Source organism: Bos javanicus, chromosome 7 (assembly GCF_032452875.1).
Source record: "Bos javanicus breed banteng chromosome 7, ARS-OSU_banteng_1.0, whole genome shotgun sequence".
NCBI lineage: Eukaryota > Metazoa > Chordata > Mammalia > Artiodactyla > Bovidae > Bos > Bos javanicus.
In genome coordinates, this window is record NC_083874.1 from 51,124,184 (window position 1) to 51,143,372 (window position 19,189).

General features: G+C 40.1%; 1 protein-coding gene, 1 long non-coding RNA gene and 1 other non-coding gene across 8 annotated transcripts in view; 2 read left to right on the forward strand and 1 right to left on the reverse strand.

Moving 5' to 3' along the window:
• The window catches only part of LOC133251348 (uncharacterized), a 43,255-nt gene extending 34,142 nt beyond the window's left edge, over positions 1-9,113 (reverse strand). Inside the window, exon 1 of the long non-coding RNA XR_009737589.1 lies at positions 8,508-9,113. This is a non-coding gene — a long non-coding RNA (uncharacterized LOC133251348). The remainder of the gene's footprint in view (positions 1-8,507) is intronic.
• TRNAE-CUC (transfer RNA glutamic acid (anticodon CUC)) lies at positions 6,069-6,141 on the forward strand. Its single transcript has one exon. It is a non-coding gene; the product is annotated as a tRNA-Glu (tRNA).
• An 86-nt stretch (positions 9,114-9,199) lies between the features above and the next one.
• ANKHD1 (ankyrin repeat and KH domain containing 1) overlaps positions 9,200-19,189 on the forward strand; it is a 104,733-nt gene continuing 94,743 nt past the window's right edge. For 3 of the 6 annotated variants that reach the window (XM_061423665.1, XM_061423666.1, XM_061423667.1), the window contains exon 1: positions 9,213-9,647. In XM_061423665.1, coding sequence (XP_061279649.1) covers positions 9,357-9,647 — 291 coding nt within the window. In that variant the 5' untranslated portion in view covers positions 9,213-9,356. Of the gene's footprint in view, positions 9,648-19,189 lie in introns of all 6 variants that reach the window. The other 3 variants (XM_061423669.1, XM_061423668.1, XM_061423670.1) reach the window with 2 other exon arrangements.

Consider the following 19,189-nt stretch of genomic DNA (forward strand, 5'->3'; position numbering starts at 1 on the left):
ATACAATATCATAACAGAACTGTACCACTGTAAAAAACCCTCTGCTTCACTTATTCAACTCTTCCCCTACTTCGATCCCTGGCATATTGATCTGTTTACTATCTCCATACTTTTGCCTTTTCCAGAATATCATATAAGTAGAATCATACAGTATGTGGCCTTTTCAAACCGGTTTCTTTCACTTAGCAATTTGCATTTTAAATTCATCTTGGTCTGTGCATAGTTTGACAGCTCATTCCTTTTTATAGTATTCCACTGTATGGCTGTATCACAGTTTGCTTACCCGTGCATTTATTGAAGGACATCATGGTTGCTTCCAGAAACAATGATTATGAAGAAAGCTTCTATAAACATCTCCGTGAAGGATTTTACATGGATATAAGTTTTCAAATGAGTGTAAATACTTAATACTGCACTTGTAGATTGTAAGAAAGAGCATGTTTAGCATTGTAAGAACTTTCCAAACTCTTTTCCAGAATGGCTGTACCATTTTGCATTCTCAATCAGTAATGAATGAGAGTTCCTGTTGTTTTGCATCCTTATCAGCAATTGGTACAGTCAGTTCTTTTTTCTAGTAGTCATATATGGATGTGAGAGTTGGACCATAAAGAAGAATTGTGGTGCTAGAAAAGATTCTTGAGAGTCCCTTGAACTACAAGGAGATCAAACCAGTCGATCCTAAAGGAAATCAACCTTGATATATATTGGAAGGACTGATACTGAAGCTCCAATTCTTTGGACATCTGATGCAAAGAGCCAACTCATTGGAAAAGGCACTGATGCTGGGAAAAATTGAAGGCAAAAGGAGAGGGGGCAGCACGGGATGTGATGGTTAGATAGCATCATTGACTCAATGGACATAAATTTGAACAAACTCTGGGACACAATGAAGGACAGGGGAGCCTGGCGTGCTGCAGTCCATGGGGTTGCAAGGAGCTAGACATGACTTAGCAATTGAACAACAACAATAGGAGGAAATAAAAATTTAAAGAAAGGATCTTGATCCACAGTGCCACATTTCTCTTCAGAAAGTTTGTACTTATTTCTCTGAAGTAACTTGTTCCTAACTCTATTGTTCCCCACATTTCATCAGGCACCAAGTCATGCTGATTTTTATGCTTGTTGACAGTTCCATTCTCTCCATTCTGAAAGCCACTCCCCCGATTCAGGCTTTCATTACCTCACACTGGGACTAAACACAACAGCAAGACTGCTTGTTTCCTAGACTCCAGTACCTCCTTGTTACATATCCCAACCATACAATGCAGCCCAAACAAAACAAAACAAAAAGATGTAATCTCCCTGTGACAATTTTTATCTTGGTAACTTTTTCTTTTCAATAACTATGAAGTAAAATTTAAAGCCCTTAGTCCAGTATTCAACATTTCTTTAACCTAATTTCTCTTTAATCCTCTTTCTGATTTCCCTGCACTGACCAAATTAGTCTTTTAGCCATTCCTTTCCATTTGGAAGGCTTTACTTTTATTTTCCTTAGTTAGTTCCAAGTTCAAAATGATAATAATCAAAGCTTTTGCCTAAACTTAATGTATTTTGATTTCTCTTTTACTTTCTATCTACTCAATACTGCAAAATAGTTTATTCAGTTCAGTTCAGTTGCTCAGTCGTATCCAACTCTTTGTGACCCCAGGGACTGTAGCACACCAGGCTTCCCTGTATATCACCATCTCTCAGTGCTTGCTCAAACTCATGTCCATTGAGTCAGTGATGCCGTCCAACCATCTCATCCTGTCGTCCCCTTCTCCTCCTGCCTTCAATCTTTCCCAGCACCAGGGTCTATTCCAAGGGGTCAGTTCTTTACATCAGATGGCCAGAGTATTGGAGTTTCAGCTTTAGCATCAGTCCTTCCAATGAATATTCAGGGTTGATTTCTTTTAAGATTGACTGGTTAGATCTCCTTGCAGTCCAAGGGACTCTCAAGAATCTTCTCCAACACTACAGCTCAAAAGCATCAATTCTTTGGTGCTCAGCTTTCTTTACAGTCCAACTCTCACATCCATACATGACTACTGGAAAAACCACAGCTTTGACTAGATGGGCCTTTGTCGACAAAGTAATGTCTCTGTTTTTTAATATGCTGTCTAGGTTGGTCATAGCTTTTCTTCCAAGGAGCAAGCATCTTTTAATTTCATGGCTGCAGTCACCATCTGCAGTGATTTTGGAGCTCCCCAAAATAAAGTCTCTCACTGTTTCCGTTGTTTCCCCATCTATTTGCCATGAAGTGATGAGATCGGATGCCATTATCTTAGTTTTCTGAATGCTGAGTTTTAAGCCAGCTTTTTCATCCTTCTCTTTCACTTTCATCAGAAGGCTCTTTAGTTCTTCTTTGCTTCCTGCCATAGGGGTGGTGTCATCTGCATATATGAGGTTATTGATAATTCTCCTGGCAATCTTGATTCCAGCTTGTGCTTTATCCAGGAGTCAAATTTGCTTTTCTGTTGTTTAATACTATTCTCTATTATTCCCACTTGCATTTTACTACCTAATCTTAGTTAATATGTATATTCATCAGTGTAACTGAAAAGAGGTACTTGAAATCATCTGCTTCTTTTATGTTTTCTCTAAAGATTTGGCAAAGTACCATGTATAACAGGAATTAAATAAATGTGAGTTGAATGAATATGTGAAAAATTGCAAAAGTAATTTGAAATATTTTATTTGAATTTTTATTACACAAAAAATATATCTTCACTGTGGAAAAAAGAAAAGTCTAGAAAATATAAATATTCAAAAAAGAAAAAAATTTAAATCTCCATATAATTCCATTATCCAAAGATAATTACTATTAACAGCTTGGTTTTACATGTAACATATCATACTTTTTCCATACATGTATGATATTTGATTGGAAGTGATGACTATGCTTTGTAATATGGAATGTCTCTTAAGTTATGTACCTTTAAAATGTACCTCAAGGGGCTTCCCAAGTATCTTAGTAGTAAAGAATCTGCCTGCCAATGCAGGAGACACAATTCCATCCCTGGTCTGGGAAAATCCCACATGCTGTAAGTAAGCCTATAGCCCACAACTATTGAGTCAGTGCCCTATGGCCCAGGAACCAAAACTCTTGGGTCCACATGCCACAATTACCGAAGCCTACAACCTTAAAGCTCATGTTCTGCAACAAGAGAAGCTATCACAATGAGAAGCTGATGCACTGCAACTAGAGAGTAGCCCCTGCCAATCACAACTAGAGAGAAGCCCATGAAACAACAAAGACCCAGTACAGCTAAAAATAAATATTTTTTAAAAAAGTATTTAAGAAAAAAGAGAACAAAAATTAACTATAAAAAATAAAGTGTACCTCAAAAGGTCAACTGGACACACAAAATTTCTTGGTCAAGGTGCATAGCATCACACACAGAAGTATACTAGTCACTTGAAGTAGACTTGGTATTTCTGATTCCCAGTTTAGAGACCCTCCCATCAAATCCTACTTTCACTCAACCCTACTGCATATTTTCCTTGACATGTTGTCCTTTATCCAGCAATTTAAGGATTATGGAATCATGACAGAATCCCAAGAAAGAAAATGGATATTAACTGTTTTCTCCTCTCTCCATCATTGAGAACTTCAGTGATTCTACCACAAGAGGTATTTATATACTTGATAGTTTTACAAGTTTGAAATACACACACACACACACACACACACACAAACACACAAGTGTATTTAAGTGTATACATACATATACTTTTCCCATTTTGGGGTAGGCTCAGTAAATTTTCTGAATAATTTGGTATAATTTTCTTAGGCGGTGTGGTGGGTAGTCCAGCTGCAGGCATAGCTCATTATTTTTTAAAATATGCTTGATTCATACATCTTGCAGGTATATTCAGTTATGGCGTAAATAAGTGGTAGCTTTCGATTTAGTTGCAATTGTATGGTTTTTCAATTGAACAAAGTTGTGCCCAGAACTTCCTGGAGGATGGACAGTAGGTTAGAAAGTTAGGCATCAGTAGCATTGTTTTCGGAGAAGGCAATGGCACCCCACTCCAGTACTCTTGCCTGGAAAATCCCAGGGACGGGGGAGCCTAGTAGGCTGCAGTCCATGGGGTCGCTAAGAGTCGGACACGACTGAGCGACTTCACTTTCACTTTTCACTTTCATGCATTGGAGAAGGAAATGGCAACCCACTCCAGTGTTCTTGCCTGGAGAATCCCAGGGATGGGGGAGCCTGGTGGGCTGCCGTCTGTGGGGTCGTACAGAGTCGGACACGACTGAAGCGACTTAGCAGCAGCAGCAGCATTGTTTGGTTAAAAAAAAAGGGGTGTGGGGCTTCCCAAGGCTCAGTGGTAAAGAATCTGCCTGCTAATGCAGGAGACACGGTTCAACCCCTGATTTGGGAAGACTGCACATGCTGAGGAACAACTAAGACCGTGAGTCACAACTTCTGAGCCCACTGCTGAAACTACTGAAGTCCAAAGGTCCTAGAGCCTGTGCTCTGCAACAAGAGAAGCCATCACAATGAGAAGCTTGTGCACTAGCCTGTGCAACTAGAAAGTAGCCCCTGTTTGCCGCAGCTACAGAAAAGCCGGAGTAGCACAGCCAAAAATAAATAAAGTTATATTAAAAAAGGAAACAATCTAAATGTTCAACACTATATAGAACTGGATAAACACTAAATTATTGTATCCCTGGTTAACAGAATACTGTGAAGCAGTAAACAAGAATTTCAGAGATCATTATATATACTGGAATATATATATATATTCCAGTATATATAATGGAATATCTCTGGAATATATTAGGTGAACAAAACAAGATACAGAAGTGTGGATTGTAAGCTGCCATTTATGTTAAAAAGGGAAAAAATAGACATGTACATAATTGCTTATATAGGTATAAACACTTCTAGAAGGAGACTTAAAAATCTAATAACATGGTTTACTTACAAGAGGGGTTCTGGGTGTTTAGTGGATAAAGTAAAAGGACATCTTTCATTGCATTTTTAAAATTCTTTTTGAAATGTGAACTATGTGAATATATTACTCAGATTTTTTAATGTGAAATTACACGGTCTAATAAACTAACATAGTTGGAGAAACCAGAAGACAGTTTTAAATTAAATGTCTCCAACTGTTATGAAAAAGAGATCAAATACTGAAGCAAGCGACTTAGCAGCAGCAGCAGCATGCTAATTGTTGAAGTATTATATCAGTTTACCTGATTGATGAAGTTCTTCTGCCATTGAGTGTACCATGGAATCAATGTGATATAGTGGGAAGAACATGGGTTTTAGGAGCAGGCAGAAATAAATTCAAATCCTAGCCTTTTTCATTTTTTGGCCTTGGTGGGCCATATATCGGAGAAGGCAATGGCACCCCACTCCAGCACTCTTGCCTGGAAAATCCCATGGATGGCGGAGCCTAGTAGGCTGCAGTCCATGGGGTTGCTAAGAGTCGGACACGACTGAGCGATTTCCCTTTCACTTTTCACTTTCCTGCATTGGAGAAGCAAATGGCAACCCACTCCAGTGTTCTTGCCTGGAGAATCCCAGGGACGGGGGAGCCTGGTGGGCTTCTGTCTATGGGGTCGCACAGAGTTGGACACAACTGAAGAGACTTAGCAGCAGCAGCAGGGCCATATATGGGATCCCAGTTCCCCAACCAGAGATTGAACTCCCACCCCCTGCAGTGGAAGTGCATAGTCCCAACTACTGGACCACCAGGGAAATCCCATTCAAATCTTAGCCTTTTAATATACTGGCTTTATATGTTTGGGTAAGCTATTTAACCTTTTTGGAGTTTCAATTTTCTTATCTGTAAAATGGGTGAAATCTTGATAGGGTTATTATAAAGGTTAAATGACATAACACCCAACAGGAACAAATTGGTTGGTTTACTTAGCCTTCTCTCCTTACATGGGTGAACTGAACTGAGATGAACTGATATGCAGAAATTAAATGTCCTGAGAAACTGCAAGTTGCATGGTAAAGTACTACATGTGTCTAAAGGCCCTGTATCTACAATTCAGTTGTCAATCTCATATTTCTTATGAGGAATAAATTCTTTTATTACCTCATAATTTAAAAAACCCTTGGGGGAATTCCCTGGTGGTCCAGTGGTTAGGACTCTGCACTCTCACTGCTGAGGGCCCAGGTTCATTCCCTGGCTGGGGAACTAAGATCCCACAAGCTGTGTGGTGTAGCAAATAAATAAATAAACAAAAGATGCAGTTTAAAAAAAAAAAACAAAAAACCCTTGGGCTATACAGTCTTCCCTTTTGCTTCTCTGTCTGAAAGATGATCAAAAGGAAGACAGTGCTTTGCAACACATTACAACTACACCTTAATAAATATTCCCACTGGTTTTCTGTGGGAAATATTTTATTCTAATGTTAATTTCCAACAAATATACTTTTAAGAGGGATATTGTACTCCACTACTTATTCAGAATTTGAAATATCAGTGTATCTTTTTTTTCCCAGTAGTAAATACCATCTTAATATATATCAAAACCAAGGTTACCCATTAAATCACATTAATACTTACTGATATTTTACCCTGAATAAGACTTTTTTTTTTTGCTGCACAGCACAGGCTGTGGGATCTTAGTCCTCCTAAGGATCAAACCTGTACCCCCTACATTGGAAAGCAAAGTCTTAACCACTGGACCATCAGGGAAGTCCTGAGAATGACTTTATATATTTATCAAATGTGTTACTTGATATGATGATTTTTCAATTAGTTTTCACATTTGTAAAACCACAAGAATTTTGCATATATGGAAATATTAAATTATATTTAATGTAGACTCTTTATAGCAGTCACCAAAATCTAGGAGACTGAGAGGTCCTAACTCGAATACTGACTGTCAAACTACTGACAAGTGTCTCCAGTACAGTTCTTGGTGAAACAAAGGTCATTGCTCAATCATATTTTCTCAGTTATACTCAGGATAAGTTGTTAGGAACTAAGTAGAGAGTGTATTTTTCTTTTTTAAATATACTGGGGGAAATGTATATATCCAGATTTTCTTTCTGTCAGTCCTTGAGATTCATTACATTTGTTTAAATGAATTTAAAGAGTTTGTTCAGGGAGCTTTATCAGAAATTATATTTGTATTAGTGGTAAGAATGACAAACAGTTCCTTTGTAGTGTTGCACCAGTCAATACCTGTTTTTGCCTAAGGATGTAGCCATACCAATTCTGGATAATCCAGCTTTGATGTGGGTTGGGCAGTGCTGGGTTTCTTTTGTTGGTGCTATTAATTTGAGTTGTGACCTAGTCACACATGCCTACTGAAGATATAATGTAATTAAGCTCCATAAATTCTAACTAAAGCCAGTGTACATGGCATTTTACATCAAAACAGTTTTCAAGAAAAGGTACTTTTCCCCCACTTTCTATGATGTACTATCTAGAAGGAATATTTACCTAAAATATTCTGTTCATGGAAAATAGTCTCTTTTAGGCATGTGAAATGCCAAAGCAAGCATTTACCAAATGTTCACCATCTTCAAAAAGCTCTTTAAATAAATGTTTGGCAGAATTTATTTTAAAAGTCATTTTCAAAATAATTTTTTGGTAGAATTTTTAGATTCCAGTTCAAGGGAGGTGAAATTTTAAAAATTACACAATCAAGATATACAAAGCCCTTTGTTAAAGCTGCAAGAGAGTAGCCAATACCAAAGTTTTTGTTTTTAGCCAGTCTCTCATGGTTAAACTCATATGGACATTCTCTGGGTCAAAGAATATTCGCCATTCAAACTTTTAAAGCCCTCACTGACAAAGGCGATAGAGAAAGATAATAGAGGTAAAGAGAACGCTCCTTAAAGCTAAGGGTAGAAGACCCCCTTAGCTAGCCTTGTTTCGCATCAGAGACCTGACAAAAATTAGTTTGGCTGCCAGGGGTAGGTGGAGGACTCCGGAAAAGTGACTAAAAAAATGAGTCTTTGCTATAAGTTTGGCACTTTGCTAAGAACCTGAAGTTGTTACCAATTTATTCAAAACAACAAGTCAATCAGGGAGGTACTAATATTATCCGCATTTTGCATACGGACGAACTGAAAGTCACAGAGATTAAACAACTAACGCCGGGAGGTCACAACAGCAAGTAAGTGGCGGCACTAAAACTCGAAACTGCGCCAGAGCACGCACCCTGAACCATTGCGTTCTGCCCCGCGGTGTGATTCCGCACGCTGTCGCGGCCTTCCCACCCTCCTTCGTGGGACAGTTCCCAGTACTGAGGCATGGCGCTGTCCAGCCCTGAGGCCCGCCGCCTTCAACAGGCAAGAGAACGTAGCCCCGCGGGGCGACCCCGCCCGCAGGTTGTAGAACAGCCGAGCCCAGCCACGTCCAGGCAGGCAGGCTGGCCGAATCGCCTCCCGGCGGTCATCCTCAGCAGCCTCTTTGGTTCCCTCAGCTCGGCGGTCTAGGCTCCGCTCGGAAAGGCTGGTGGCACGCAGCCGGAACGTCCCCGCTCACTTGCCTGTCCTAATCCCCCACTCCCACCCAGAGACTGAAGCTGAGTTTACACAGCCTCACCTGTCCCAGAGGAGGCGACCTCTCTAGTGACTGACGCACCGCTTCTCCAACCAGGGATTGGCAGGAAGGTGGAGCCTAGCTGAGACTGATAGCTTCTTCCCTCCAATCCCCGTGCAGGAACTCTCCGCGCCTGGCGGAGAGCGACAGGTGGGAGCTGCGTTACCTCCTTGCCTCTTGCACACTTGACGTAAGAGCCTTACTAAGCCCTGGGTGAATTCACTCCAAATCTCACCAATTCTTGCAGGTCGTCACTGCAGCCGTCATTTTAATCAAGAGTGGAAATTCCCCAACCCTTTCCCGTCACCTCAGATGGGGGCGGGATGAATGGTATCCTTACTGACCAATTGTACCACGCGACGTCCTGTGACAAAGTGACCGACACTTTATGTCGCCAATGAAGTTTCCCATTGTCTGGGGTCACTGTGACTGACCACAAGGCCAACTAATCCATTTTAAGGTCGTGAGGCGATAGTCAGAGAGACTGGCCAATAGACATAGAAAAAGACCGGAAGTCGGCGCGTGGGGAATAGGAGGCGGGTGTTCGCAACCGCCTAGGCCTGCGCTGGTCAACGCAGCTTGAGGGCCTCGAGCCAGCGAACAGCGCGTGACGAAGAGCCTGAGCGACGGGTCACTTTGACCAATAATCTGCAGCCGCTGGGGAGCTGCAGCCAGTGGCGAGTGTGCGGGGCGGGAGGCAGCAGGTTAGGCAGTGAGAAGTTAGTGGCGCTGCTGGGACGGGGGGAAGGAGACGCTTCTTCCTCCTGCTGCTTCTCTCGTTCCCGGGATCGGCGGCGGCGGTGGCCGCGGCCGCGAGTGACTCGGCAGCGTCTCCGGCTCCGCGTGCGAACCATGCTGACCGACGGCGGAGGCGGCGGCACCTCCTTTGAGGAGGACTTGGACTCGGTGGCTCCGCGATCCGCCCCAGCCGGGGCCTCGGAGCCGCCTCCGCCGGGAGGGGTCGGGCTGGGAATCCGCACTGTGAGACTCTTCGGGGAGGCCGGGCCGGCTCCGGGAGTCGGTGGAGGCAGCAGCGGTGCAGGCGGAGGGGACGCGGCGCTGGATTTCAAGTTGGCGGCTGCTGTCCTGAGGACCGGGGGTGGAGGTGGTGCCTCTGGTAGCGACGAGGACGAGGTGTCCGAGGTACGGCTCTAGGACCCCTGCTTTCTACACAGCTTGAGACACGAATTCTCTCTGGGCCGGCGCAGGGCTCGGGCCACCCTCCCGCTGCCCAGATGGAGTCGTTCACTGTCAGCGATCGGCTCCCGGGCTGCAGTGGCGGCGGTGCGGGCCTAGTGCGCCCTCGGCTTACTCTTCGGCTCGAGTCGGACCGGTTCCCGTCACCATCCATAGACCCACAATAGGGAGTCCTTTGGTCTCTGAGCTTCGCGCGGGAAGCGGGACTCCTCGGGCACCTCCCGCCCACCCCGCTTTGGAGACGAGGGTGGGGGCGGGGTCTTGCCAGAGTCCCTGCCCTTGGTACTGAGAGAGCGGGACAGAGAGAGGGTGAGGGTGAGAGACAGACAGAGAGGGCTGGCTTGCGTAAAGAACGTTGCCACTGTACTGTGTCTCTTCTCTGAGTTGAAGGATTGGGCATTATTTGCCTTATGCCTTACTTGTGTGCTAAAGGAGGGTTCTTAATTCCAGTTTGGTCTGAGACAGGTGAGTACTAAGGAGCTCTCTGCTTTTGCGCTGAAAAGTCACGTGGGTCCTTGCACCTGGGACTGTGTGAAGTTAGACAGGAAGAGAAGGTTCCAGTTCTCGTTTGGGCTTCGCAACAGCTGGATGGCTGAACTCTGGAGATTTTTAGGCTTGGAGAAGATGAGATCCTCTTTGGAAACCTTTTGCAGTGAGGGAAATTTGTTATCAGGACCTTCATTCCTTTCAGCTGTTAGGCGCATACTGGACATTTTTAGGTCTAGGCAACCTGGAATGGGAGGCATCAACTTTCGGGCTCTAGGGCTAAAGGAGATATTTGACGTTTGTACTTTCTCCCCCTGACTATGGCTTTGTTATAGTTCTGTCCTGTGGTGACTGTTGTTCTAAGAGCTCAGAGTATTCTATTTTGATTCTAAGGTGCCTGGTTCATCCCCTATGACCAATTATTTTAACCTCTGATCTTGGTCTTAAAGTACAGGGGCTTCTGTGTATGTACAGCTGTTCTGGCTGTTGTATTGAGAGGAATAAGGAGAAACTGTATTTATGGGTTGTAGAATACAATTAGTGCAGTCTTACCATTCTTGATCTGAACAGGAATTCTTTTAGTTTTTTCTAACCCCAGTATTTTGCTTGGAATAAACTTTGTGGGTTGTAAAGGAGACAGTTCCTTGAATGTCTCTGTCTTTTATTTTCACCAAAAGAGAAATAACTTCTAAGCCAAGGTGGTACAGGATTTTGAGTAGGCAGTTATGGAGAGTGTCTCTGGGGCACTTCCACTCCTGAGCTTGTGGAAGGCTTTCATTTAGACTTTGAATGAAAATTGATGAGAGATGAACCTAGAATATAGTTACTTTTTACCTAGGAAGTAAAGATTAGAGTCTGTTTTTCTTTGAAACTTGTTAGACTGAAAAAGTTTGCTTTGGTCTGAATGTGATAGAAGGATGATGTTCTTGATTTTCTGAACCATTTTTGCACAGTTGTCATTGATGAAGTGAGAGATCACACATTTGTTTTTACTTCAGTAGTAGTCTTAAATTTCGTCAGAGGTAGAGTGCTAGTGAGCCTCCGTAGTTATGAATCTCTAACTCTATGGGCTTCTGTGTTATATCTGGAGAAATGAGCTTTTGAAGTAACCAGTTTTGCAAGGTTTGTTCATACACACAGCTTATTTCATTTGGAGTCTTCACACCAGGCTGTTAAAAGCTGTGAGCAGAATTCACACCTTTTGTGTGATTTTCTTTGGTGTTATCATAGAAATTATTCACGATTCCTTCAGCCAGTTAGGCTAATGGTAGAAGAACTTCTTCTTCTCCTAAATTTTCTATGCTTAAAAGATTTAGATATTAAGTGTATATAGGTAGACATCACTTTTGGATAGAGATTTCTAGAGTACCCACAAACTTGAGCCTAGTCTAAGATAATGCTCAATATGCATATAGATTCTTTCTTAACCTGAGGAGAAAGGAAATTTTGTTTTTATGTCCTATTCATCCATATCATATAAAAAAAGAAATTCCTGGAATATCTAGTGTATGTTGAATGTGTGGTAGGGTATAGTCTGTGCCTTTGTGAGTGAAATGACCTTTTTTTCTCAAGCAGATTTCTTGGATTTTCTCATTTCTCTCTGACAAGATCATAGTCTTCTCCCTTATTATTACCTTTGAGTTTCATTTAGTGTAAAAAGATCATAAGTAATATTCTTCAAAAAATACTTACCCAACTGGCATTTGATGAATAATAGTAGAATTTTAATTTTCGTTATACCTCTAGATGTTTTAGAACCAAATATTTAGAATGTAGACATTCAGAAGAGTATGTGAGTGAAGTTTGTCTTGTTCCCCAAGTGGGGCAGGAGTAGGTGAGAAATGAATAAGAAATATGGAGGCTTAGAGCATTTGCTCTAGAATTAGCTGAAGGATTTTGAGTAGGGAGTAGATATTTGGTATACAAAGATATAAATACTTTAAGGATTTCTTTTCTATTCATTGTTAGAGCCTACATCTGAGGAAAAAAAAAGACAAAACAAGGTACTTTCTCTTGCTGGCTGAGTCAAAAGACCTTTTAGTTTGAAGAAGAAGCTTGGATCTTTTTGTAAAGTTCTTATATTAGAATTGATTCTTGTTGCTTTAAACATTGGGGTGGATACCTGTTTTGTATTTCTTCAGACATGTTGAGCATGTTCATTAGCTGTCAAGGGCCTTGAACAGAGGAGTCAGAACTTGCCCTGGATTCCTTTGAAATGTACCCATTTTTCAGAATAGAAATCAGGTTGAAAATTATTTAAAAAATAATTTTTAAATGTTAATTTTAGATTTGTAATTTTTTTTTTTTAAAGTAAGGTTAAAGGAAAATAAAGTTCTAAAGAGAGGGTTTTGGTGAAGTTTATGACCTTTAATTTTTCTGTGTTAAGAATGTATGCATATACTGTATGTATACGTGTGTGACATCTTCCTTTTAAAATTAAAAAAATAATAAAGTAATATAATCTTATGGTTAAAAGTTCAACAGTGTAGATAGTAGATATAATATGAAAAGTAAAAAGTTCTCCTCACCCCTACTGACCTTTCAGATCCCACTTAGAGGTAATGAGTATTACAGTCTTCCTTTGAGTAAAATTTCTAGGCCTATATAAGCCAATGCATATATGTTTACCTGTTCCTATACACACTTAAAAGATTATAAATTAGAAATCATTGCAATTAGAAAGCATTGTTGAGGCTTTTTAATCTGAGGCAGATGCTATATTTACAATTAGGTAAAAGCAAAAGGAAATTGGGTTTAACATTTTATAGCAAATTATAGCAAAAGCTTTGTAGGGATTTTTTTTTTCCCTGAAAATTATGTTAAGAGTCAAACGCACAAGCCATACAGAGGTTCCTTCTGATTTTCTCTAATAGGAGATGGATCATTTCCTTTAGGGTTATTTACAGTCTACTGTATGGAGCAAAGTTTCTCAACTGAAACGTATCGAAATTTGGAGCTATATTAATTCTTTGTTGTGAGGGGCACTCCTGACTTTTTAGCAGCATCCCTGTCCTTTTCCTACTGGATGCTGGTAGAACACACCTAATTAATTGTGACAGCTAAAAATGTCCTTTGTTGTTGTTTAGTCACTAAGTTGTGTTCATGTCTTTTTGCAACTCCATGGACTGTAGCCTGCCAGACTTCTCTGTCCATCGGATTTTCCAAGCAAGAACACTTGAGTGGGTTGCCATTTCCTTCTCCAAGGGATCTTCCCCATCCAGGGATCGAATCCTGCTTGGCAGGTGGATTCTTTCTTTACTACTGAGCCACCAGGGAAGCCCCAAAATGACCTTAGACAAAGCCAAATGTCTTTGGGGACAAAATCACCCCTGAGAACCACTGGTCTAGAGGCCCACTCTTATCTGGGATGGCAATTTTGTCATCAGTACTCTATATTCAAAGTTCAGGTAAACAAGGTGAGTCACTGCTTTTAATAACATCTCAGGGCTTATGTTCATAACTGAACAAGAGAGAAATTGAAAGAGGGTGGGTACTGACAGGTTTAATGTTATAAATTTTCCATGATAAATTTATAATTTTAGGAAACTTTAAAATGCTATGTTGTTTTTGAAAAATTCATTTATTGCCCATGAAAATGAATTTCTAAAAAACTTTTATGGGGACTTTGTTAAAGGTAGAAAGGCCTTATTCCATAAATTATCAGCAGTAGTGATAAAACAGGGTTTTCCAGGTGACACAGTGGTAAAGAACACACCTACAAATGCAGGACGTGCAAGAGATTCAGGTTCAATCCCTGGGTTGGGAAGATCCCCTGGAACAGGAAATGGCAACCCACTCCTGTATTCTTGCTTGGAAAATCAAATGGACAGAGGAGCCTGGTGGGCTACAGTCCACGGGGTCGCAAAAGTCGGACACGATTGAGCTCACACACACACACACACACACACAGTGATAAAATAGGAAATATACCTTTGTATTCTAGTGAGCAGATTTTGGAGAGATGAGAATGTCAGTTGAAGGAAAAATGACGTATTATGACAATAACAAATTTTTTATATTACATGAGTACCAACCTTGCACAAGTTTCATTCTATTTACATAAAATCATTCATTGATGAGTATAGTTGTATGAATGGCAGGTCAAAACAGAGTTGACTAGGTATGGGTAGAGGAAAACCTTGTTGTGAAACTTGAAGTATGTAGAGATTTTCTTTTGGTTATTATTTAGTACATTTTGATAGGTGATTTATATTTGCATAGTTCATAAGACTAATGCAAACACAGTAAAAAGGTCTTGACCTGCCCTTTATACTTTTAATGTCTTGATGTCCTATCAGAATATCATTATGGAAATACAAATGTATAGTTTTATTTTCCCCATTATTATACAAAAGATAACATACTATTCATGTGAGATTTTTAAATGGTGAATTTGATAAGAATTTAGACTTTTTATCTAATCAAAGTGATAAAACATGTTAAGAATGAAGCTTTGGAGATGAGTTTAGGCACATTCTTTTCTGAGCCTATCTGGTGGTAGAATGATGACCTCTGAAAATCAACTCTGGTCTTCTGATTCAATGAGATAAGATAAATAAAATTTTAGTATTAGTCTTGAGTTGGAAATTTACCTTCCTACAGAACCAAAGTTTTAATAAATTCTTTATCTTTTTTTCAGTGCATTATAAATGAACTCTTCCAATATATCTTCTTGGACATTATTATTTACAATTTTCCTCTCCTGTTGCTTGTCTATATAGTCACAGAATCTTGGTGATAGTCCTGTCTCATCTCATTTTTAGGTAACTGCTACTGTTTACTGAATGCTTATTATAGTCCAATACCATATATATAAGGGCTTCCCAGGTGGCTCAGACGGTAAAGAATCTGCCCGTAATGCGGGAGACCCCAGGTTCGATTCCTGAGTCAGGAAGATACCCTGGAGAAGGGAATGCAACTCACTCCAGTATTCTTTCCTGGGGAATTCAATGGACAGAGGAACCTGGTGGGCTACAGTCCATGGGGTCCCAAAGAATCAGACACGACTTGAGCGACTAACACACACACCATGGTATATACTTCGGTTATTTTATTTAATCACTCAACATCCGTTTGAGGTGGGTATTATCTACGCTTTGATAGATGAATAAATGTAGGTTCAGAGAAATGATCAATCCAGAAAGCAATAAAATATGGTTAGTGTTATTTATACAGCTAGAAATCAATAAAGCTAGGATTTGAATCCAGAACTCATGCTATTTCACATTAAGAAGTAGGCAGAGTTTTTGGTTACCAATGCTCTGCCTCCAATAATTACTTGCTTAATCTATATTGAAGTTTTATAAGTCCATAATGAAGTCAGAAAAGTAAGGACAATGTAGTGAAATTCTCATAAGCAATCTTTTCCCACTTTTTTTCTATTTTGAGTTAATGCCCTTTGTACTGTTATGAAAATTAATTTTTAAAATATCTGTGTTTGACAAAATATCAAATTGGAAAGTTCATGTTAGGACTCTGGGTAAAGCCTCAAAAGTCTGGGAACCATTGATCTGAATAACTTGCTCAGGATCACACAGCTAATTTATAGTAGAAAATAGGTCACGTGACTCCTATTGTACTTAACTGCTGTATTGTCCTGCTGACTATTTCTTTTCTGACGCATGAATTTATTAATAATTAATTGCTTAAGAAATGCCTATGAGCTTCCCTGGTGGCTCAGATGATAAACAATCTGCCTGCAATGCCTGAAACCCAGGTTTTGCCCCTTTTGGGAAGATCCCTTGGAGAAGTAAATGGCAGCCCAGTCTAGTATTCTGCTTGGAGAATTCCATGGACAGAGGAGCCTGGTGGGCTACAGTCCATGAGGTCACAAAGAGTCTGACACCACTGAACAACTAACACTTACTTAAGAAACATATGTCTCAAACTAGCATATAATCTGTAGTTGACCTTGTTGAAAAGCTTTTATATTATATAATGAAATTGATGACTGCCATGTGAATCAATTTATTTTAAGAAGGCAGTCAAAGATGTACCATTGGGGATCAGAGTAACACAACTTTAAGGTAATTTTGTCATTGCGCTTAAACTTGAAAAGTTCAGGCCTTCTCATTATTCATTTTAAGAGAATTAAATATTAAAAGTACCAATATAGAAAGGCAGATACCCAACTTTGCACCTTTGCCACTAATAGGAAACATTGGTTTTAATTTATAAAAATTAAAATCTGTGTGCTGTCTTATAGTAACTTACAGTGTACAGTTCTTGTGAATGAAGATCATTTGCTTTATGATGGTTGACGGGTTTACCTTTTTTTCTGGTCAACTTTACCTAAACCAGGAGTAAAGCAAAGTTGTATATAAAGCTTTTTTACTTGATAAGCTGAAATTTAGCAACAGTTTATCAAGAGTACATTATGCTCTTCCTCCACTGTATATCCTCCTGTTCTCACAAAGTTTTCCGCTGAATGGATGCTGCTTTTGTTAGTAAAAATGGGTTTTTTGGTTTGTTTTTATGTAGATATCCCACTGTATCCTAATGTTTTGATTCACCTGCATTAGTTTGCAGTTTTTAAAAAAAGCAAGTAAACTCCCAGGGATTAGCCCCAGGAACCAAAGAGCTGAACAGAACAGTTTATTAAATTGTTATGATGCTATGTGATGAGGACAGTTAGGTTGAGAACAGTTTTTTAAATTGTGGTAAAACATAACAAAATTCACCATTTTAACCTTCTTTTTTTCCCCCAATTGTGGAGAAGGAAGTGGGAAATGGCAACCCACTCTAGTATTCTTGCCTGGGAAATCCATGGAGAGAGGAGCCCAGTGAGCTGTGTACAGTCAGTCCCTGGGGTGGCAAAAGAGTCGAGCCCGTAACCGACTTAGTGACTAAACAACAAAGTCACAAGTACTGTTACCTTGGAAATTAAAATCTAAAACTTTGGCTATATTTCAGGAGCATACACATAACTTACTAAAGCTGAACAGAACCATTAAAATTAACCTTGCTGTATATTTGCAGAAAATAATGAGTTGAAAAAAGTTGCCTTTGATGTTCTGGTTGAAAAAAACTTCCTTTGTTTTAAATATGTTTGTATATGTTTCAGTACATGTATCACATATGTACTAAACTAAAGTGATGAGAAGTAACTTTGTATTTACTTTGTAGGAGTTACTGTGTAAATATACAGACAAATGTATTTTGGATTGTGTGTGCAGTGAGTTTTTTGTTGGATCCAGCTTATAAATATGCCAATTATATACCCTCATATACTTGTCTGATTTGAGTTTGTAAAATGAGGACTCTTTTTTACACACTTAACAAAGAAGGAAAAGGGCTAAAAAAAATTGTGTTAAAATATGTGCAACAGAAAATTTACCTGTTTTTTTTGTCACCCTGAGCATGTGGGATCTTAGTTCCCAGACCAGGGATGAAACTCACATCCCGTGTGGTGGAAGCAAGAAGTCTTAACCACCTGACTACCAGAAAAATAAAAAATTTACCATTTTAAAGTGGTTATAAGTACATTCACATTGTTGTGCAACCATTACCACTAGCCATCTCCAAAACCTTTTCATCTTCCAAAACTGAAACTCTGTACCCATTAAGCAGTAACGCCCTGTCCTCCCTTCTCCAGCCCCTTAATCACAAGTAACTTCCTTTTCTGTGATTTTGTCTACTCTAGGTATCTCAAATAAGTGAAATCATTCAGTTCTTCTGCTTTGGGTGATTGGCTTATTTTACCTAGCATAGCGTCTTCAGGGTTCATCTATGTTTTCAGCATGTGTGAAACTTGTGCTGTGCTTAGTCGTTCAGTCGTGTCCGACTCCTTGCGACCCCATGGACTGTAGCCCACCAGGTTCCTCTGTCCATGGGGATTCTTCAGGCAAGAATACTAGAGTGGGTTGCCGTGCCCTCCTCCAAGGGATCTTCCCAACCCAGGGATCAAACCCAGGTCTCCTGCATTGCAGGCAAATTCTTTACCCTCTGAGTGAGGAGGGAAGCTTGTGTGAAACTTAACTGAATACTATTCTATTGTTACGTATATAACATTTTTGTTCATCTGTTGATGGACACTTGGATTGCTTCTCTACCTTTTGGCTTTTGTTAATATGCTGCTGTGAACATGGGTGTATAAATACCTTTTTGAGTCCCTGCTTTTGATTCTTTTCTGGTATATACCTAGAAGTGGGATTGCTGGATCATCTGTTGATTCTATTTTTAAGTTTTTGAGGAACCACAGTACTGCTTTCCTATAGCAGCTGTACCATTTTACATTCCCACTCGCAAAGCACAAGGTTTCCAGTTTCTCCATATTCTAGCCAATCTTCTTGTTTTCGATTTTGAGACTAGTCATCCTAATGGGTGTGGTTTCGATTTGTATTTCCCTAAAAATTAGTGATATTGAACATCTTTTCATGTGCTTCTTGGCCATTTGTGTCTCTTCTTTGGCGAGATGTCTATTCAAATCCTTTGCCCTTTTTTTTTGGCCACATCTTGGAATTTGTGGGATCTTAGTTCCCTGACCAGGGATGGAACTGGCCCCACCCACCCCCACAGTGAAAGTGCTGAGTCCTAACCACTGGATTGCCAGGGAAATTCCTCCTTTGCTCATGTTTAGTTGAGTTGTTTTTTCATTAATTGTAGGAGTTCTTTGGATGTTAATCCCTTATCATATCATATATATATATATAAATATAATTTACACACATTTCTCATATTCCACTGGTTGCCTTTTTACTCTGTTGTCCTTTTGTGCTTAAACAGTTGTAATATTATTTATTTGACTGCATTGAGCCTTAGTTTTGGCACGTGGGGTATTTGTTGCATCATGCAAGATCTTTTGTTGGGGCAAGTCTGCTGTAGTTGTGGCATATGATCTCCAGAGCACTCAGGCTCAGTAATTGCTGTGCAGGAGCTTGGTTGCCCAGCAGCACGTGGGATCCTTAGTTCTGCAACCAGGGATTGAAGGTTTTATTCTAGGGACTTCCCTGGTAGTCCAGTGGCTAAGACTGAGCTCCAGTGCAGGGGACCTGAGTTCATTT